The sequence below is a fragment of the Camelina sativa genome, chromosome 6, assembly GCF_000633955.1.
Source record: "Camelina sativa cultivar DH55 chromosome 6, Cs, whole genome shotgun sequence".
NCBI lineage: Eukaryota > Viridiplantae > Streptophyta > Magnoliopsida > Brassicales > Brassicaceae > Camelina > Camelina sativa.
Window position 1 is genome coordinate 25,413,999 of NC_025690.1, and position 21,061 is coordinate 25,435,059.

Here is a 21,061-nt window from a genome sequence, read left to right on the forward strand (position 1 = left end):
AGTTCAGTTAGATAAGATATATGAAATAAGGGTAACAAAATCCGTCGTAGTCTAGCTGGTTAGGATACTCGGCTCTCACCCGAGAGACCCGGGTTCGAGTTCCGGCGACGGAGTTTTTTTTTTTGTTTTTCTATTTTAATTAAACCGGATTCTGGTTATGTAAAACCAAGAATATCTCCTCCATCCTGAAGAAAAAAAAACCTCAATCGCCGACCAGTTTCTGTTCGATCGTATTAAACTTCCGTCGACTCCTTTTTGGGATTCAGATTGAGAAATGCAGAGATACGGGTTATTAGTTGGACCCTGCTGGTTTAAACTTTTTCAGGAGTTTAAGTAAGCTCTCTCTTCTCTCTATCTTCTCCGATGCTGCTTGCTTGTGTTCTGTTTTTTACTTTGGTTTAGGAATGATCGAGAAAGCCAGAGAAAATTGGGGGCAAAAGCATCATATTTAAAATTCAGATAGCATCATTTTTATATAAGCTCAATGTCGGATTTTTATGTAGCGTAATCAACCGAATTTTGAGAGCCACTGAACAGTCAGAGTGGATTGGCGTGTGTTTGGGTCTTTAATTTTACTTGTTTACACTCTGCTTTTATCTTATGGAATGTGAAAACGTCAAATTTTGGTCGATGAGTTCTTGGACATATAGCTAATTCCTTACCGTTTAAAAAATGTAATTAATGTAGAGGTTGTGTTACCATAGAAGTTTCTGCTTTTTTTCCAATCATCTTTCTTTGGTATCATGACTTGTCCAAAGCATAAATCTGCAATGGTCTTTTATTCAATGCATATGACAGGAAGAATTATAATTTCTTCAATACAACGTTCCGTGGTTCGTATAACGAACGGAGGCCTTCGTGTACTAGTAGTATATTCGTAATTTCAATCCCATTTTGATTATTAATAATAATCAGTGGTAGTTAATTATATAACCAAAAAATACAGTTGTTATCCGAATGAAACAAATACCAAGTCATCATATTTAAAGCAATCTGGTTAACCGGATATGGTTTCGATCGGTTGAATTTCCCCAGCCAATAATCAGTTTCAATTCGTTTGAATAAAGTATTGCCTCATCGTGTGTGATCATTGATTTGATAGTCAGTACCCTCAAATAGGCACGAAAAATAAGAAGCGAAAAAGTCTTGACGAAGTCGAAGCCACACAAAAGTAAACCAATAAATATGGATTAGTGGTTTTCTTTTTTTTTTTAAAGGGAAAAAAAATACTAATATGTTCAAGTTCCTCATAAATCCACATGTTAACTTTGGCAAATACAATCAACAGAAAGGTATGTATACCTACTACCTCCAATATTTTGCATACCATGTTTTATTAGGAAAGCTATGTTTTTGACTAATTGTAAAAGAGAATATATATATCCATATTCTTAAGATTATTTACCAAAAAAAAAATGTAAGATACCATTTCCATCTTATATTTTACAGATTTGAATAATAAAAATTAAACCTTTCTTACTATTATGACTAATTAAATTTAATAGATTTTGATTTATTAATTTTTTAGACCTTTAATATAATGGATATTAGATTCTCTCTTTTAAAAATCTATATAAAACACAGTCATATAGTATTTATTTTATAGCAAACGTAATTAGAAGGAGTACATTTATCGGGCAAGCAAAGCAGTAAGGAACGCACGTTATGACCATCATGCTCCAAAAACGGATCTTTCCTTAGAATCTGCATTATGGACCGCTTTTAATTTTTCTATGATAAAAAAAGAATAATTAGATTGTTCCTTTCCTTTTTACAACAACTAAGGAAAGAAAAAAAAATGTCACGCTCCGGAAATTAAGCTATATTATCTACTCTCATCCTTAAAAAGAGGAAACAAATATATATAACCGACAAAGCCAATAGAGACATTACAAAGAGAGATAAGAAGAGATCTGATCATTTTGAAAGAACGATTGACAAAAACCAAACAAAACCAAAAAAAATGGCATCAGCGGATGAGAAGGTGGTGGAAGAGAAGGCATCGGTGATTTCAGGCTTGTTAGATAAAGCGAAAGGTTTCTTTGCGGAGAAGCTGGCGAATATTCCGACGCCTGAAGCCGCCGTGGACGACGTTGATTTCAAAGGCGTGACACGTGAAGGAGTTGATTATCACGCCAAGGTCTCCGTCAAGAATCCTTACTCTCAATCCATCCCTATTTGTCAGATCTCTTACATCCTCAAGAGTGCCACAAGGTCAGTCAGCTTCTCGTGTATTTGTATTTTAGCTTTTTAATTTCTGTACCGTCTGATCTACGCTATCCATTCATCCGACGAATGAAATTGAGTTTTTTTTTTTTCACGTCTATTCGGTGTCGTGTAGCAAAACGTATCCGGATTGTGCACTTGTTATCACTCAGATCATGACGATATATATAATCCGTATACATAGATCTAGCCTAATATTGATTTTTAATATCCGTGTTCTTTTCATTAGGTGTGTATATATCCGATCTATCTTCTTTTCTCCGGTATTAATGATTCAAAATATCTGTAAATTAGTTATTATACTTATATCTGCTCTAATGCTTGATTATTTATTGATGAAGTAATTAATATATGTATAAATTTCGTTGGTATTTTTCTGCGTCGACTCTCATTACCGAAATGGCTAAAATCTGATTCTTTCACAAAATTGTATATGTTTCGTATTGTATCCAACTACCAATTTTTAGTATCCGACCCATGTGCATTGATGATATTAATCTAGCATCTATAATTCTATATGAACGATTTAAATTTACACATGTATACAAAATACTAATAACACATTATATCAAGGCAAATAAGCGATAGATCGTCTCAGGTTTTGTATTTTGAGGATTTAAGCGTAGATAAAAATTATTTTAACCTTAGTGTAGTGCATATTCATCATAGGCTGATTTATGGTTGCTGTAGGACGATCGCGTCGGGGACAATTCCGGACCCAGGTTCTTTGGTTGGGAGCGGCACGACGGTTCTGGACGTACCAGTTAAGGTGGCTTATAGCATAGCGGTTAGTCTGATGAAGGACATGTGTACGGACTGGGACATTGACTATCAACTCGACATTGGACTAACCTTCGACATTCCTGTTGTTGGTGACATCACCATTGCTATCTCTACTCAGGGTGAGATTAAGCTGCCTTCCCTTCGCGACTTCTTCTAATTCAACTATAGTTTTGCATCTTAATTTCAATAAAGTACCATTCGGTAATCATAGACGATCGAATTTTATATTTCTGGACTCTCTTTTTTTTGTTGTTGTTGTTGATTTTGTTATTGGATTGTTAAGGATGGTTTATTGGTTTATATATGTTTTCCGTGGTGTGTTTCATAACGTTTAGTTAGATGCTTGCGTAGGAAAATACGTTTCTTGTTTCTGTTATATATATGTCGATAGATGTGATCCATATCAGTAAAATTGTACGTAGACATTTGGGCAAAGTGAAAACTACAAGTGAAAAGATACCCGCGTGTGAAGGTCATGAGTGAAAGACATTTGAAGCATTCGACACAAAATTTCTACTAAGTAACAAACAATTTTTTGTTTGTTTTTGAACTGGTAATAAAGAAAAGATTGTAGTTAAGAGAGAAAATAGGCAAGGGGGACCATGTAATGTATGAAGCTCTAGGTTGTCTCCAGCTAACCTTAACTGAGAAGAGATTAATGAGTTAGGAGCAAATTGCATCTTAATTCACTTAAACTACCCAAAAAAAAAGGTTTTAGTGTTTAAAATTCCAGATAGTCTGTCTTTGTTCTTTCAAATTATTGAATTAGTAACCAGCTGTTGATATAATCGTAAAAGATCAACAAAAACAAAACCACCATCCTCAAAAACAATGCTGTATGCTTTCACACCCAAATACAGATTCAAATGAACATAACTAGATGAAAGTATAACAACATTAGAGGTAGATTTTACCTTTAAAATTAATTTATAAGTGGAAACAATAGTATATTATGCATACTCCTTTTTCCTTCTCGAAAGAAATCCTCGGACGTTGACGCAAAAGTCAAACCCGTGTAACGAGCTGACTAATTCTCATTGGCGGAATCGGCATCCCAACCGATACGTTAGCTTCTACTTTTCTTCCACGCATGAAGTCATATGACCGTTATAATAAAATCAGACCCAATTTAATTAATATCATTCCCATCTTCCACGAAATAATTGAACCAATTTTGTTAGTGGTTAGGACAATTACATTGATTTTTCTTTTACTTTTTTTTTGTTATTTTCGTTAAGTTTCTCTTAAACAATTGATAGCACATGAAACACAGGACACGTAGAATATAAAAATCGAAAATTCTCCGTCGCTAAGTTTCGTTTATATATAAATCACGTAATCCATGATTAATCAATCACTCCAATAAAACAAAATAGCCCCACCATGAACGACTCAGAACATGTTCGTCCACTAGCTCCGGCGACCATTCTTCCGGTGAGCGACGAATCCGCCTCCAACACCAGGCACAATACTCTCCGTCGCAGGAAGCGGATGAAATGCTTAATCTGCATCACTGTAACATCTCTGATTCTACTCACGATCGTGTTGACTTTAGTTTTCACGGTGTTCAGAGTCAAAGACCCAACCATCAAAATGAACCGTGTAATGGTCAACGGCCTAGATTCAGTCATGGGGACTGGTCGGGTCCAACTCTTGGGAACAAACATCTCCATGATCGTTGACGTGTCAGTCAAGAATCCAAATATGGCGTCGTTTAAGTACTCCAACACCACGACGGATATATATTACAAAGGAACGGTGGTAGGTGAAGCTCATGGGCTACCAGGGAAGGCGAAACCACATCGGACTTCGAGGATGAACTTGACGGTTGATATTATGATTGATCGGATATTGGCGGATCCGGGTTTGAGTCGAGAAGTGAGTACGTCGGGTCTTGTGAACGTGTGGAGTTATACTAGGGTTGGTGGTAAGGTGAAGATTTTGGTCGTGAAGAAGCACGTGACTGTTAAGATGAACTGCACGATGGCTGTGAACATCACCGCCCAGGCGATTCAAGATGTCGACTGCAAGAATAAAATCGGTTTTTGAGGTATACGTATACGTACGTTAGGATCGATTTAACCTTTTTTTTTTTGTTTTATTTTATTTTTCAACCTTATGCGAGCGGATTCGAACTTCCATGACAGATCACTATTTACATGCTCTATTTGTTTTAGATTATTTTGTTTTGGTTTCTTGAATTGTTTTTTTTTTGTTTTTTTTTTGTTTTTTGTGTACAGTTGCTGAAATTTTTTAATGGAGTAAACATAACGCTTTCGTTAAAATATCAAACTTATGTCAATGTTCCAAGAATTGACCGACGACTAATCCATTAACATTAGCGTATTAATTTATTTGATTATGTCATACTAAACCAATCTATGAATCTGTCTTTTAACGATTTCACACATACTATTTTGCTAGTTTGACCATATTCCCATGTCTGATCGTCGTGGTTAAGTTACATGCTCACCGATTGTTCGTTTGCGAGTCGACCATTCGCAGTTTTTCGAACCTCGGGTCTTTAATTAGTACGAAAGCCAAGAGCCAACGAGAGCTTTTTTAGTAAATTGCAGTGAGAAGCCTCGAATCACACAATTCGAACCAAAAAAATCAACAAAATAAGACAACGAAAGGAGTATAAAATAGTATTTTCTAATTGGACCCATCATATACGAATTTGACAAATCTTGTTAAACAGTCAATGTTACAAGGCTCGAACACATTATCAAATAAAATAAGAAAATACAATGAAAGGTAAACAAATTTATATTCCTTGGCGTTGGGCCACTTAATTAATAAGACCTAACTTATTTAATAAATGCAAATTTCAGTTTCCAAACTATATTAAATGCATCAGCTGCAATTCCCACCCACCTCTCTTCACTTCTTTCTCTAACTAAATTAATTAAAATACAAAATTTTCAAAAACAAAATTAATTTTTTAAAAAATCTTTTATCACTCTCTTCTCTCTCACATGGACCCAGTCTTCTTCTTCTTTACCAACAAATGTCAACAGCCGCCTCCTCCGCCTCCGTCTTCCTAAACCATCCTCCTTTTCCACCGTCGCCACCTCCACACGGCTCCAACCATTCTTACCTCACAAATCTAGGCTTTGGCTACTCCATAGCCATAGCTCTCGGTTTCCTCGTCCTTCTCTCTACGGTCCTTTTATCCTCATATATATGTTGCCGCGACTCCCGCCGCCGAACCACCGCCGTGGAATCTGTAGGAGACCGTGGCGGAAGTGTAATCCTCCCTCGCATAATATTCGTCGCTGAAGAAGACAATGATCTCGAAGCAGGTGATGTCGTCGTGGGATTCGATCAAGCAGTCATCAACTCTTACCCTAAGTTCCACTATTCCAAAGATTCATCCGCCGCGTCCTCCGATGGGTTTGGCGGCGGAGGAGATACGACGTGTTCGATCTGTTTGTGTGAGTATAAAGAAGCGGAGATGCTGAGGATGATGCCCGAGTGTAAACACTACTTCCACTTGTGTTGTCTTGATGCGTGGCTTAAACTCAACGGATCTTGTCCTGTTTGTCGTAACTCGCCGCTTCCGACGCCGACATCTACACCTCTGTCGACACCTTTGTCGGAAGTTGTGCCGCTCTCGCAGTACGCCGCCGATCGGATGAGAGCAAGAAGATGATAATTATTACTATTATTATTTACATAGATCCATTCGCCTAATTAGGGTAATCTTTATTATATTTGCTCCGTTTCACTACAACTTTACTGATTTGTAAATTAAAAAAATCCGTCAAAAGTGGGGTTTTCCATTAATATCATCGAAATGAAATCCAATTTGAATGATTTACCTCATTAAATTTATCCTTTTTTCCAGTATGAGCGGTTCAAAATATAATACGCGGTCGTGTTTTATAACATACAGTACACAAAAGGGTTTAGAGTTTGAACAAGGTAACTTACTTTCCGTTTTTTTTTTTTTTTCAGGTTCAAGGGTCCGAAACTAACTTTAGTTAAAATATTAGATTTGTTGGATGTCGGAAATAGATGTTTCTAAAGTTGGGAACAAAAATAGTGAAGATAGTATAGTTTATATCTCTTTTATCCCAAGTACAGTAGTTGATGAAGTTCTCTCTTAATCTCGTAGGTCCAAATGTTGGTTGAGTTAGTCTATGACATTTTTTTATAAATTAAAGTATCCTAAATTAATTTTTGCATACACAGTTTTATTTATCGATCACATTTAATTTGCGATATTTGTTTCAGGCAAACAGATGGCAAACATGCATCTACGTTATATTTTTAAAGCGTTGCCTTCAAGCAATTCTACATTATTTCTAGATGGCCTGAAGTTCCTGGTTCGATGATAGCCGTGAAGGGGGTTTTAATTGTAAATGGCACGTTAATCATAATTCACAAGAGAGAAGGTTGGATGGTGTGAACATATGTTATTTATATATTTGTTGAAAAATTTGTTATGTAATAATGAAATGTGAATGTGTTATTTGACTTCCCTGCCTGCACTATCTTGTGGTGGTGATACTGTTGGAGCTTAGTGGTAGTATGTCCTTGTAATCAAGTGATTAACCTCGCTTTGATTTCAATTTATTATTTTTTCTAACCGCTCAGTATACAAACAGATGAATGTCATCTGGTAAGGGAATGTTATATAGACTATATACTATTAAAAAAAAAATACTTTGTAGACTTTACATTACAAATCATCGGGACCCCCCTTTCCCATGAATTTTCTTAAACATTCGACCTAGACCGAAGTCGCTTATCGAAAAAGAGAGAGTTACGTCGTGAGCCCTTTTTAATTAAAATGCTTCATCATAAAGAGGATTAAGTTTGAGGCGTCGATGTTGCGAGACGATATGAGACACGTGTCGTAAATCGACCTGTAGCGACGGTTACTTTAATGGAAAGGTATGACCAGCTTTTCCTCTTTGGTTGGTTGCCTACACGTTTCGAGGCTCTCTGCTTCTCCGTCAATTAACGTCCGTTTGCTTCCTTCCTTTTATTAATGGGTTAATGTCTTAATGAATATGAACGCCGTTAACGAACCTATTTCAAAAATATTAAAATCCAAACCATCACACGTTCGGGGGTACCGAACCTCAGGCTCGTGGTTATAATAAATCAATCCTCTTTGTAATAAAAAAAACCTATTATTTCGGCCCCTCACTGCTTTGCATATTTTTCCTCCCTCTCCTTCACACGTTTTGGATTTTCTTTGTTGAATTTTTGAGAATTCAATTTTGAAAAATCAATGGCGGAAGAAATTGAGAAATCTGTGCCGGCGGAGGAATCTCTGATGGAGAAGATCTCTGAGAAGATCCACCATCACGATTCGTCTTCATCGTCTGAATCCGAATACGAGAAACCGGATTCGCCTTCGGCTGTCAAGGCCAAGATCTATCGTCTCTTTGGTAGAGAGAAGCCTGTTCATAAGGTTCTCGGTGGTGGAAAGCGTAAGCCTTTTTTTTTTAATCTATATCTCATCTCTTTTCATTTATTTATTGATGCTTGATCTGTGCAATGTGAGGGCTCTTGTAAGATTTGTTTCCCCTGAATGATTTGGGCATCCAAAATTAAGACTTGAACTTTGTTATGAAACCAATGATATGGCTTTATTATGTTTTTTTACTTCTGAGCTCTGAGGAATTCTAAACTCTGTTTGTTTGTATGCTTCTCTCATGTCGTTGGCCTTATTTCTCAATGATTCTTCTTCTTCTTCTTTGCAGCTGCTGATGTGTTCTTGTGGAGGGATAAAAAGCTGTCAGCTGCTGTTCTTGGTGTTGCCACTGCTATTTGGGTTTTGTTCGAGCTGGTTGAGTATCATTTGTTGAGTCTTTTGTGTCACATTTCTATACTCGCTCTTGGTGGCCTCTTTTTATGGTCCAATGCTCACACATTTATCAACAAGTAAGGCTCACACACCCTTGGTCATGTTAAGGCCTCGACGTTTGTTTTTGTTTTTGTTTCTGGTTTTAATGGTGGTCTTAAAACCTTTTTTTTTCATCTTTGCAGGACTCCACCTCAAATTCCAGAAGTCCATGTTCCCGAGGATGCATTCCTTGTGATTGCTTCTTCCCTGAGAAACGAACTAAACCAAGCTTTCGTTATCCTACGGAGCATTGCTTTAGGAAGGGACCTGAAAAAATTCCTGATGGTATGCTCAATCTTTGTTGCTGACATTTACTTTTCAGTTTTAAACAATATAGAAAATGGTTTAGTTCATATGGGAAATCAGTTTTCCATCCTTCATCTGTTTAACGTTGTTTATTTACCGTGTAAACTTAAAAGTCTTTAATTCAACAATGCGTGAGAGGAGAGTATAGGAAATTCTCTGTTTTGGATCACGTGTGTCTTGGGAGGGACATGATGCATGCCATAGCCTATAAGATCATGCAAGTAACTCATTGTTCCTGAATCTGATGACGAGTTTTGTTTTGTCAGGTTGTTGTTGGTCTATGGATCATCTCAGTGGTGGGCAACTGGTGCAATTTCTTGACTTTGGTCTACATCTGCTTCGTGATATTGCACACAGTGCCAATGCTATACGAGAAACACGAAGACAAGGTTGACCCATTGGCAGAGAAAGCAATGAAGGAGTTGCAGAAACAGTATGTGGTGTTTGATGAGAAGGTCCTTTCTAAAATTCCCGTTGCTTCTCTCAAGGCAAAGGCAAAGTTGGGTTAAAGAGATTACGTGTTTTTTTCTGGTTTAAGTTTTTGATCATGTGAAATTGGTGGTCACTTGCAGAGTTTTGCCGCTTATGGCCCAATTGTTCTTTTACAATTTTATCACATTTTGACTCCAAACAAGTGTTTTTCTTCTTCTTCCTCTAAATACTATTTTTTCCGGCTATCAATGGAGGATTCTTGAGTTCAGGAAACGTGGGACATGTTTCGTTTTGGACAGCTTCCATATATAAAAAAAATGTCATTATTTTGTTGCTAAAAAAGTAACGAATTATTTTGTAGGAGTCATCATGACAGGTGAAAATAAAAGTAATTAACATTATAAATGGTATAGAATACATCACGAAAAAAACAGCTTCAGATATCTTTTTGTTTTTCATTTCTCCAAATCAATGGTATAGAAAAAGAATTAATGGAATATAGGTGTGAGAGAGAGATAATTACAACACAAGAAGCAAGATATTTGGATTCTTACAAAACGTGTATAAGAAGAGTATATATACCAAACTGGGTCAAGTGAGTAATCTGGAGAGCCTGTGATTACTATCCGATGATGTAAGAGGTACCGTTGAAAACTCCGAATCAGATTGCTCATATGGTGTCCTCTGCGTAGTAGTATTAGTAGCCTTCTCTTGCTCTTTGTTTGCTGCATCCTCTGCTTCTCTTCTCTCTCGCTCTTCCGCGTCTTTAAGTAGAAAATCAACCCACATCTCTGCAAAAGACTGAGAGCCAACAAAAGAGACAAATAGATCAAGCAAAAGCAAATGATTTTATTCCATTGAGACGCTATTTCTTTGTGAAGCCACTGGTACCTGATTATCTGAAGCTATATTAGGATGCGAATCCGGTGAACCACCTCCACCACCTCCTAAGATGCCACCGACTAAGCGACCAGGTAATCCCAGTACGCCTCTAACTACACCTTTACCCGCGGCTCCTTGTTGTGCTAATCCTATTCGCTGTTTGTCTTCCTCTGAGAATCCAAGCATTCGAACCATTAGGTCCAAGACCTACTCAGAAACATTCAGATGAGATACATATTAGCTCAATGTTATTTGTATAAGCTTTACATGTTAAAAGTCGTAATAAAGTGTTTTCCTCTATAATTATTAGCTTAAGGCCATTTAACTGTAATCGTAAAAAAGACTTGGTTTGAAACAATCGAAACCTACTTCTACTGCCTCTTCAAAGTTCTGATATATCTTGTCTGAGAGGCTAAGTAAAACAAAATGGATCATTGAATTATAATTTCACAAATCTTACCTCTCTGCTGTGATTTCTTTGGAAGTACGTAACCAGCAACTTGATAACAATACGCCTGAAGGAACAACATGAGAAGATGATCAGAATCTGAAGAAACATGTAATAACATGTAAAATAAAAGTTACTGGCCCACCTATCAACGAGAAAATCGGAGTCCACGGACATTCTGTTGAGCCTAGTCATGCTCTGCTCAAGAACACGCCTTACTTTTGCATTGTCTTCTTCAACCTTGCTTACTCTGTTTTTCCATTCTGCTGCAATATTTTCAGCGTGCAACAGCTTCGATGTCATTTCCTCCTTTTCTTTCTTTGATGACTCTAACCGTTCATCAACATCCTTAAGAAACAGAAAAATGGCATAAACCAAAATCCATATGACATATCATATATAGTTCACAACTTGACAAAACAAAGGATTAGAAATTTTACGTTCAGACGAGCTAAGAGTTTCATTGCCTCTTCTTTAGCCACTGCAAGCTCTCGTTCAAAATGTTCCTAGAACATTAAAGAATTGAAATACATAAATGAATTAAGGTTACACCTAATAAAAGGGGAAACAATATTTCATAATAAATACAAACCTTAGCTTCAATTTCAGCATAGTACTGGCCAAGAGCAGTTTGAAGATTTAAAAGTTCCACATTTTTGGAATCTATTGTTCTCAAACAATTCGCAAGCTTTTGATTTAAGTCTTCAATTATACCCTTTGATTTCCGGATTTCATGGTCGTTGCTCGACTTGCTTTCCTCCTGATTAGCCATTGCCTGCTTAAGAGCTTTTTCTAAACCTAGTATCTGAGACCTTTGATATTCATTGGTCTGGCGAAGTTCTTCAATCAATCTACTATCTTCATCCATTTTCTCAGACTCCTCAGTTTCCTGTAAGCATAAACCAAGAAAACTATTATAGAATTTTGTTCGCGGATACCAAGAGAACACTGTCAAAAACTCAAAAGTATAATTCACTACACATCTTAAAAGTTATAGTTATAGGATAATCGATAAACTTTACAATATTATTGCAAATTGTTGCAAAATTGTCGCTGGTGCTTCATAACCTCATTATCATATATAGTAGGTAAGAAATTAGCTTAGGATAATAACCTTTTCTAACAGGTGTTGTTTAAGCCGTTTCAGTTCTTGCCTTGCCTTATCCTTCTCTCTTCGTGCTTCTTCCAACTCCTTTTCCAGCCTCTGCAAAGATTTATCCATATCTTCTTTCCCAGGAAAGCTTCCAGGCTTCTCCTAAATTATACATGAGGAAAAGTAGAAGGGACAATAAATGCTTGCTCCACACTTGATTTTCACATATAAACAATGTTTCTTATGGTTAAAGGACCAACTGAATAAAAAAATAGCATTAAAGAACCTTGTCCAAACTACTATGATGTCTACTAAGAGCCTCTGTGCCCTCTGGGGAGAGTTTCCTAGTTGTTGACCTCTGGCTTGCTTCCAAAGTAGCCTCTAATTCACTTCGTTTCAACTACACAACAGAAAAGTGTAGATTAGGATCAGAGTCTGAAGCTCAGAGGGAAACTAAAAATGAAAAATTTCTTGTTAAGTTTGCACGACAATGCACCTTAAGCTCGTTATTTTCCTTCTCCAGAGCTTTGTTAACCTCTTTTAGACTTTCTATGGAAATTCCAACAGCCTGCTGCTCCCGACCACTCAACTTCATCTGCAATAGTTTGATTTCAGCCAATTTTGCATCCAATTCACTACGTAGTTTGTTGCTCTCCATTAGCGTCTGCATACAGTTGGAATAAATGTCTACTCATTAATCAGATTACAAAACTGTAATGTAACAATGGTGATATCTAAGTAAACAAAAAAAAAATGTAACCTCAGAGACTGGAATAATCTTAGGTGAAAATACTTACTTTTTCTTTATCTAACCTCAGAGACTGGAGTTCCTCCTTGAAAGATTCATTATGTTTCTGCCCCTCTGATGAATGCAAGGTGAGTGAGACTAAATAAGAAGTAAAGAAACAATCAAGCAACGAGTGGTGCTATATACCCTGTAGTGAAATCTGAAGAATTGCTGATTTTTCTCGCTCCTTCTCAAGTTCTCTAGCCTGGGCAGATGCCATCGACCTGGTTCTCTCTTCAAGCATATCTGCAAACTCCTAAAAGGCATTCATATTGTCGCTTAGAGTTCCGCGTTTAGGAAAAAGCACACACCAGAGTAATTTATTGCACTTTCAATGCAGAGAATATGGCAATAGTACCAGATATATCTAAGTAAAACCTGACGATTTCATTCTGAAACTCTGATACATCAATACATCAGAATACATGTATCTAACAAACAAAGAAAACAATGGCAAATTATATGATCGAAATACCTTTTCATTTTTATGCGACTCGGAATCGTTCCCGTTTTGTTTGGAGGCAATGCCATTGTACATTTGGTTTCGACTTTTCCAACTTGTAGGGGACTTCTGTGACCCGTTGGGTGAATGATCACTGTTTCCCTGCAGAAGCCAATTAGTTAATCTAATGTAAGAGATCGTGAGAAGCATCACTTACACATCATATACAATCTATTACACATCATTTAAGCAAACATCTAACAATGGTATATGGACATGCTGCACAGTATAGAACATATCTACCTTAATAGCATTATTGTTTGATGCCCTGGAAAGATTCATTCTAGACTCTTTGAGAGCGGCATTAGTTGAAGTCAAATTCTGTTTCAACGAGCCATTCTCCTGGTTCAATCTGGAAATCTGATCCTGTAACCATGTGACTTCTGTGTGAGGAAAGAACACGAAACCAATGTATGTGCAAGACTCTTGATAAAAACCAATGTACATTCTTTACCTCTTTTTCTTTTAAGAGAGCCGCATAATTAACCGAAAGGGCTTTGATTTCTGCTTCTGATTCTTGAAGCTTGTTAATCTCTGCTTTAAATCTCTCAATCTAACAAAATTGAGCATAGATAAATAAACAACCAACTACATTTCTCAGAGTATTAAGTTAACACACAAAAACCCAACTAAGACTAGTACAGTCATTTGATTAAAGCAACACTCCAGAAGAAGATGATCCAAGAATGAGCAAGAACAAGAAATAGACCTCATGATTAACAGGCGTTTCGACACCATTGGCCATTGGAGACCTCGATATAGACCTCGAGTACCTAAACCCGTTAGAATTCCTACGATCAGAGCCCAATATATCAGGGCCGGCGCCATTGGTGGACCCATAAATGGTGAGATCTTCGTCGTCGTCGTCGTGGACATCGAGGGCGATCTTGTTCAAATTCTCCTTCAAATTGGCAATCGAACTCCACATAGCTCAAACTCCCCCGGACAGATTCCTCCTACTCCCGAGAATTTATCAAAGAGACAAAGAATCTTCTTCTGTAAGATCAGATATTACCGCGCAGGTGTGTGTAGATCCGATTTATACAACAAAAAACAGTGTTTGGGATTTTTCAGCAACATATATAATTTTCATGATTTCAGTTTGCGGGTCAACTTATCGGACGGGTCGGGTCATCAAGTCATTTATTAGATATAAAATTTAGGCCCAATATAATAATGAGCCTTTTAGTTAAATCCTAATGGGCCTTTGTTATAATTCCGATTCTAACGGCTACGATATAATCGCGTTAACCCTAATACATGCTCTATATAAATTGATCTAAAGATACTTCATCTACCACAGCCTCATCTAGGGTTCTTCTACAGTTTAGCAGTCATCTTCTAGCTCTCCGTTTCTACGATTTAGTTTGTCTTTCTGATTCGTTTTTTTTGTATGGAAAATATAGATTTCTTTGATTTATCTGTGTCTAGGGATGCTATGATGAGTTAATATCGGAAAATTGAAACAGATCGTGAGGCGAAATTCGTCTCGCGAGATGATGTCCGATTACATTATGGTTCGTATTCGCTGAGCATCGTTATCGCAATGTTATTATAGAAGTATTTTTAGGGGGAAACGAAGGACCTATGGGTGAAACGCTTTTTAATCAATGCGTATTCAAGCCAAGTTTACCTTCGGAAATATGTATCGAGGATTGGTGGATTTATCCCGAGATCTGTGGTTTCAATTCCGGACTTCGGTGTTTCATCCCTTATGGATTTAGTTTTCGATTAAAATTATTCTGATTTTGGTTTATATGTGAATTTGTGTAAAGCGAAGGACCCAGCAGGGAAGCGAGTACTCATGAACTGAGGCTTCTCTAACAATTTATTTAACCTTCGTAGATTGAGTCTTCCTTGAACTCTTTGATGATCTGTCTTTTTCTTTGGATTGTCTTGTGTTCTTGGTGTATAGTTTGATCTGAAATGTCCTTTTTTTGTGTGTGGAAATAAGAAGCAGAGATTGTGTGTATCGGCTTAGTGCGATCTAATGCGCTTTGTACGAAAGATTTCTCTGCAAGATCTATTTGGGGCAGATGGGCAGTTGTGATTCATTGTCAATTTAATAGCTCAACAATCATCTTCCCCACAGTTTACTTCAATCAATTCTATCTATGGTGGCCTATGTTAATTGACCAGTACAATCAGTTGACCAAATGTGACCATGTTATGCTAATTCGGAAAGCAAAGATATGTGTGTATTGGTTTAGTGTGCTCGAATGCACTTTTCACGAAAGATTTCTTTGCAACATCAATTTGGGGCAGATGGGTAGTTGTGATTCATCGTCGATTGAATAGCTCAACAATCATCTTCCCCACACTTCTTTTGGTTCAGTCCTTTCTACTTACATCAGTATAATTGGATTGCAAATTGACCAGTTGTTCTCTGGAGGACCGTTTTGATGGTCGGCAATGGGATATTGTTCGAAGTAAACTCAATAGTAATATGGTTGGTAATTCTAGTGACAAGTGACCTATTTTTTTGTATGTGAACATGAACATGTATGTATCTCATTGAAATAACATCAAGTTATATATATATATATATACATCAAGCACTGACACCACCTAAACGGCTAAACCCAAAAGTTGCAGAGAAAATTATATGCTCATAACTATATAGCAATTAAGCAAGAAAAGTGAAACAAGACATCCCTCAATTGCTATCTAACTGAAAGATATACAACTGAGTAACAGAAATGAAAACAAAAGAACATTCCTCCAGATCACTATTAAAATCAAGTACCAGCTGCGCTTGTCTAACGAACTGCTCTGGATGACTCCATCACCGTGCTGATGTGGTGCACTTCGAAACTCACAACCTCTTCTTGTTGGACCTTAACTAAACAAACACAAAACACTTATTCATATGGGCCTTTATCAAAACCGATGGCTCAACTCACAAAAAAAAACACAAACCCATATGGTTTGTTGACTTTCTTTGACTCCTCTCTTGTCTTCTCCGACACCCCGACAACGTGTTCTTCTTCCTTTCTTCATCTTCTGATTCTCTCACTGTTCCTTATTTTCTTTGTTGCCGGATGATCTTGGTTCATCCTCCGAATGCAGTGATTTTGGAGCATCGTCTCTCCTTCCTCCCATTGACAACGTCTGAAATCAAAACGGACCAGATGTTGTTGGTCAATGGTCGGGCTTTCTCTGATTAGTGAGTGATGAGATGACGAAGATGATCAGTGTGGCCTAAAACGATACCGTTTAACGATTTGGGAATTGGGCTTTTGGTGTTAGTTGGCCCACCACATTATTTATTTAGGGTCCATTGGCATTAGTTGATGAGACGTCGTCATTTTCTGGAGCCCCTTTTATCTGAAATCATAACGGAACAGAGGAGACTGAGATCATCTAAGCTGCTTTGGTGGTATTTGATAAAGAGGTAACTCCTTCGTCTAATTTTATGATATTGTTTTGAATCTTTGATGGAATCAAACAGGTTATATGATTTTGTATTTTGATTTTATGATTATGCCAAGTTTGAGTTTAGGCTTTTTGGGGGGTTTTGGAACAGTCCCCGACCTTGGCTTTGAGAGTTGAGACTGCTTGTAGACAGTGGAGGAGTAGCGGCTGATGATTATAAATAGTGAAAACCCAAGGAACAAAAACTAAACCGCAGAAATCAGGTTAATAACATTTAACCCCTTTAAATTACAAATCCTATGAATAAGATCTTTTTGAATTGTGGAATCGACACCCTCAATTTGATCTGGGCCTCATGGGGCCAAATAATAAAAGTGTAGGTCTTTAAATCATGGGCTTAGATTTTTCGAGCCTTTAGATCTGTTTGTTAGATGATCAAAGAAGGAATAGAAAAAAGCAAATAAGAAAAGAAAAATAAGAAAAAAGGAAATAGCTAAACCGACAACAATAGTTTTTTTCATACCTCATCTATAAAATAAAATAGTCACTCTCTTTACATGTCTTATCACATCATCGCATATGATCTTTCCTTATTTTTATTTTTCGTCTCTCCGAGAGCGTTACGGTGGTGGTGTTCTAATCACATCACATTCTTCTAAAACTCAGTCTCTGGTTTTTACTTTTCTGAACCGATCATTGGATTTTCACTTGCTTTTTGTTTTTTTCTTTCTAGGGTTTGGTTTATGAATCGCTTCGGTTGCTTTATATATTGCTTCATGCTGTTTACTTTTTTTTTTTGTTTGTTATGTTGTTTCAGGTTTTTGTTATCGATCAATGATGGCTTTGATGGAAACGCTTCATCTCCTCTCTTCTAACGGCGGAAGAGACCCAACCCAGAGCCTCGGTTTGTTACTTGTTCCCCAATACATGGGTACGGTTTTGTATATGATGATGATTGAATCTTGTTCCTCTTCGATTGTTTCAGGTTGGTTGTGGAATAGCAACGCGGCGGCGGACAAGTTCGACGGCGGAAGAGACCCAACCCAGAGCCGGATTTGTTGTTACACAACACTGGTACGTGTCTCTCTCTCGTTTGGATTTTCACTTTGCTTTTTTGTTTCTTTCTTTCTTGGTTGCTTCGGTTTACTTTTTTTTTTTCTTTTTTTTTTTTTTTTTTTTTTNTTTTTTTTTTTTTTTTTCTGGTTATGTTGTTTCAGGTTTTGGGATGATGCCTTTATTGATCAATGATGGCTTTGACGGAAACGCTTCATCTCCTCTGTTCTATAGTCTTCAGGGGTTTCGTTCTTACTCCTAACACTTCTTCTTCTTCTTCTTCTTCTTTTAAAACTCAGTCTCTGTTTTCTTCTGAACCGATCATTGGGTTTTCACTTGTTTCTTTACTTTCTAGGGTTTGGTTTCTAAACTCATGCTATTAACTTGTTGTTATGATATTTCAGGTTTTGGATGCTTCTCTCTTATAGATAAGAGTAATGACTTTGATGGACACGCTTCTTCTCTCTGCTAACGTCTTCTAGGGTTTTGTTCTTCCTCTTTAACACCACGTCTTTTTACTTGTTTTCTTGTTTTTTTTTTGTTCCTTATGTTTATGTCTTCGTTTTGCAGGTCTTTTTGAAGCAAACCATGATCCAATCATCACGTATCGCTAATCCATGCTATTGTCTTCAAGCCTTCTCACAGGTTCCTTGCTCTAAACTCATCTCTATTTGCTTCTGTATATTATATAAGCTATAACAATAATATCTTCTCTCTTTGATGCAGATCGAGGTGGTGGTCCATGCACTGTGGGATTGCTCTTGTTGAATCTTATCTCCTCGTCTTGGTACGTTTCTTCTAATTGCTACATCTTCTAATGACTTTCTGATATTTGCTATTGTGAGGTATGATTTGTTCAGTTTCCACATTCATATGATCATTCAATGTCTTTTTTTTTTTATTAAAAAAAAGGTATGCAGAAGTCTGAGCTCCTCTGATGTGGTTTAATCATTCAGGTATTGCGTTCCTCTTTCTCTTTCCCTTTTTTTCTCTGTATCTTCCATCGTGCACATATTTCTAGCGTTTGATGATCCTTGTTTGACCTTATTATGTTCAAGTCAAATTACATATCTCTGTTTCTTTGATGCAGATCATCGAGACACCCGAGATTAATGTATTGGAGGGTTTGAAGAGAAGAAAATACATTGTGGAAGTGAATGGTTTGCGTATGATTTCTCCTGTGTCTTATTGTGTTTTTTTTAGATTCTCTTGATGTATTCACATTCAGATCATCATTCGATGACTTTGTTTTTAGGTGGTATGCTTAAGTTTGAGCTCCTCTAATGCACATGGCTGGACATGTGGTTTAATTATTCAGGTTTGCGTTCCTATTTCCCTTTACTAATCTGATGCTTTCCCCTTTAGTAACCTGATGCACAACGCCATGTCTCTTCCCCCTCTTTTCTCTCTGAATCTTTCATGCTGCACATATTTCTAGTGTTTGATCTTATTATTATGTTCATGTGATTTTTGCCTCTTGGATCTGTTATTTTAGATTTTGGGGGATCCTTTGCTCTGTCGGTGATGGTTCTGATGGATCGTTGTCTTCTCTGAGCTACACATCTTAAGGTAGTCTTCTTCCTCTTAATCGATTATTTTTTTCTTTCTGTATAAGTGACATTACATATCTCTGTTTCTTCGATGCAGACCATCGAGATTAATGTGTGTGAGGGTTTGAAGAGAAGAAAGAAACATTGTGAAAGTGAATGGTTTGCGTATGAAGCTAGAACCATACAAGTAGGTTGTGTCTGCTGCTTTGTTTGACATTACAGCTCAGGTTACAGTTTCAGACACTTGTCTCAGTCTCTCTTTTGGTGCAGATCGAGTGATGGCTTTGACTGATCCTTGTCACTCTCATTCAGTGTTGCTCTTCCGGGTTTGGTATCTAAGTTTCTAAATTGAATCGTTCAAGGCTTTTATTATGTTCATGTTATTTTTACTTCTTTGCTATGTTATTTCAGGTATTGGATGATGCTTTGATCGATCATTGATGGCTTTGATGGACTCCTTCTTCTCTGTGCTCTACGTCTTCATGGGTTTTGTTCTTCCTCTTAAGTCTTAATACATCTTTTACTTTTTTCTATATATAAGTGAATTAACATCTCAGTCTCTTTTTTGATGCAGACGAGGAGGCACCTGGATTACTGACTGTGTGGGAGGTTCAAATAGAAAACACTGTGGGAGTTTAACTTTCAGGTTTAACATTATGATTTCTGCTCAGTTTAATACCTTAATATTGGCTATTGTTGATACTCTGTTTCTTGTGTGTTCCCAGATGTTCTTGCCGTGGACACACACATTCAGATGAGAGATGCTCCACAATTTCTTTCCTAGACGAGAGGAGAGTTTGTTTTTAAGCTTTGTCCTTTGATGCAGATCCTCGAGGCAATGGTATCACTGTACAGGAGGTTTGAATTTATAATCCCTAATTATATACTTTGGTTTTGGTTCCCACTAAGTAATTAAGTATATTGTTCGTCTTGCAGGTGGTGTGTTGGAAGTGAATCATGGAGGCTCCTCCCGCTTCTGAATTGTCACACGCTCGCACCTCCTCGGCTCTTCCTACGGTTTGATTATACTTACTTGTCCTTGTGTTGTTGTTTGTAGATTCTGGTTGCTAATGCTGTTATGGTCGCTCTCACTGATTTGTTCTCCCTCCTGATTTTTAACTTTGTTTTTTTTTTCTTTTCTTTCTAGTTACTGATTACTCTGCTGTTTTTGTATTGCTTTGTTGTTTTGATGCAGATCGTCGTCACAGTCCAGGCACTAGGATTTCTTTGTTGAATTGAACTTTTATCTTCTCGTCTAGAATCAGGTAAGGTGCGGTGGTGTGTGACATTATTCTACGGTATGATTTATATAACTTGTCCTTGTGTTTTTGTAGATTCTATGATGATGGATGATACTATGGTCGATATAGCTGATTTGCTTTTTCTTTTCTAATGTCTGTTAGGGTCTCTGCTACTAATTATGATGCACAAGGCTGGTCATGTGGTTTATTTTAGGTACTTCCTCATCTTTCCCGTCTGCTATTTTAAGTTTTGGACTGTGCTTCCTTTCTCCTCTTTTGATGCAGTTCCTCGAGGCACCTGGATTACTCTCTGGGAGTTTAACTTTTTCAGGTTTAACATTATGCTTTCAGCTGTGTTTAACTTTCAGGTTACCTTAATATTGGCTATTGTTGATCCTCTGCTTCTTGTGTTTCCCAGATGTTCTTGCTGTGTACACACAAATTCTTTCCTAGACGAGAGAGAGAGAGAGATGAAGCAAAGCAAACACGAGAGAGTCAATTTGGTACTCTCTCATCTCCC

General features: G+C 37.2%; 5 protein-coding genes, 1 long non-coding RNA gene and 1 other non-coding gene across 34 annotated transcripts in view; 6 read left to right on the forward strand and 1 right to left on the reverse strand.

Annotated features, from left to right (window-relative positions):
• On the forward strand, window positions 41-113 carry TRNAE-CUC. The gene has a single exon. It is a non-coding gene; the product is annotated as a tRNA-Glu (tRNA).
• LOC104793582 (desiccation-related protein At2g46140-like) lies at window positions 1,844-3,311 on the forward strand. The gene is made up of 2 exons (XM_010519974.2): window positions 1,844-2,214; window positions 2,917-3,311. The coding sequence occupies exons 1-2, from the start codon at window positions 1,964-1,966 to the stop codon at window positions 3,164-3,166; spliced, it is 501 nt and encodes a 166-aa protein (XP_010518276.1). The 5' UTR covers window positions 1,844-1,963; the 3' UTR covers window positions 3,167-3,311.
• LOC104793583 (late embryogenesis abundant protein At1g64065-like) lies at window positions 4,288-5,410 on the forward strand. Its single transcript, XM_010519976.2, has 2 exons — window positions 4,288-5,059; window positions 5,250-5,410. Exon 1 carries the CDS (start codon window positions 4,393-4,395, stop codon window positions 5,056-5,058), a length of 666 nt encoding a protein of 221 aa, XP_010518278.1. The 5' UTR covers window positions 4,288-4,392; the 3' UTR covers window position 5,059; window positions 5,250-5,410.
• Window positions 5,800-7,568, forward strand: LOC104793584 (RING-H2 finger protein ATL67-like). The gene is made up of 3 exons (XM_019226877.1): window positions 5,800-6,710; window positions 6,860-6,936; window positions 7,249-7,568. The coding sequence occupies exon 1, from the start codon at window positions 6,020-6,022 to the stop codon at window positions 6,662-6,664; it is 645 nt and encodes a 214-aa protein (XP_019082422.1). The 5' UTR covers window positions 5,800-6,019; the 3' UTR covers window positions 6,665-6,710; window positions 6,860-6,936; window positions 7,249-7,568.
• Window positions 8,132-9,883, forward strand: LOC104793585 (reticulon-like protein B5). Its single transcript, XM_010519980.1, has 4 exons — window positions 8,132-8,456; window positions 8,730-8,910; window positions 9,016-9,157; window positions 9,445-9,883. The coding sequence occupies exons 1-4, from the start codon at window positions 8,255-8,257 to the stop codon at window positions 9,685-9,687; spliced, it is 768 nt and encodes a 255-aa protein (XP_010518282.1). The 5' UTR covers window positions 8,132-8,254; the 3' UTR covers window positions 9,688-9,883.
• On the reverse strand, window positions 10,040-14,377 carry LOC104793586 (golgin candidate 4-like). The gene is made up of 15 exons (XM_010519981.2): window positions 14,032-14,377; window positions 13,777-13,875; window positions 13,566-13,688; window positions 13,296-13,424; window positions 12,968-13,076; window positions 12,831-12,895; window positions 12,530-12,697; window positions 12,320-12,433; window positions 12,055-12,195; window positions 11,533-11,829; window positions 11,381-11,446; window positions 11,086-11,288; window positions 10,953-11,007; window positions 10,502-10,699; window positions 10,040-10,411 (listed from the first exon to the last, which is right to left on the reverse strand). Exons 1-15 carry the CDS (start codon window positions 14,248-14,250, stop codon window positions 10,202-10,204), a joined length of 2,196 nt encoding a protein of 731 aa, XP_010518283.1. The 5' UTR covers window positions 14,251-14,377; the 3' UTR covers window positions 10,040-10,201.
• LOC104699475 overlaps window positions 16,047-21,061 on the forward strand; it is a 9,833-nt gene continuing 4,818 nt past the window's right edge. For 12 of the 28 annotated variants that reach the window (XR_002032497.1, XR_002032520.1, XR_002032524.1 and 9 more), the window contains exons 1-20: window positions 17,263-17,369; window positions 17,515-17,601; window positions 17,683-17,771; window positions 17,915-17,993; window positions 18,155-18,233; window positions 18,321-18,395; window positions 18,477-18,537; window positions 18,663-18,706; window positions 18,841-18,916; window positions 19,006-19,068; window positions 19,246-19,319; window positions 19,398-19,491; window positions 19,571-19,631; window positions 19,712-19,786; window positions 19,875-19,946; window positions 20,026-20,158; window positions 20,237-20,317; window positions 20,496-20,565; window positions 20,704-20,872; window positions 20,960-21,044. This is a non-coding gene — a long non-coding RNA (uncharacterized LOC104699475). Of the gene's footprint in view, window positions 16,717-16,813; window positions 16,961-17,262; window positions 17,370-17,514; window positions 17,602-17,682; window positions 17,772-17,914; window positions 17,994-18,154; window positions 18,234-18,320; window positions 18,396-18,476; window positions 18,538-18,662; window positions 18,707-18,840; window positions 18,917-19,005; window positions 19,069-19,245; window positions 19,320-19,397; window positions 19,492-19,570; window positions 19,632-19,711; window positions 19,787-19,874; window positions 19,947-20,025; window positions 20,159-20,236; window positions 20,318-20,495; window positions 20,599-20,703; window positions 20,873-20,959; window positions 21,045-21,061 lie in introns of those variants that run through there. The other 16 variants (XR_002032502.1, XR_002032505.1, XR_002032507.1 and 13 more) reach the window with 16 other exon arrangements.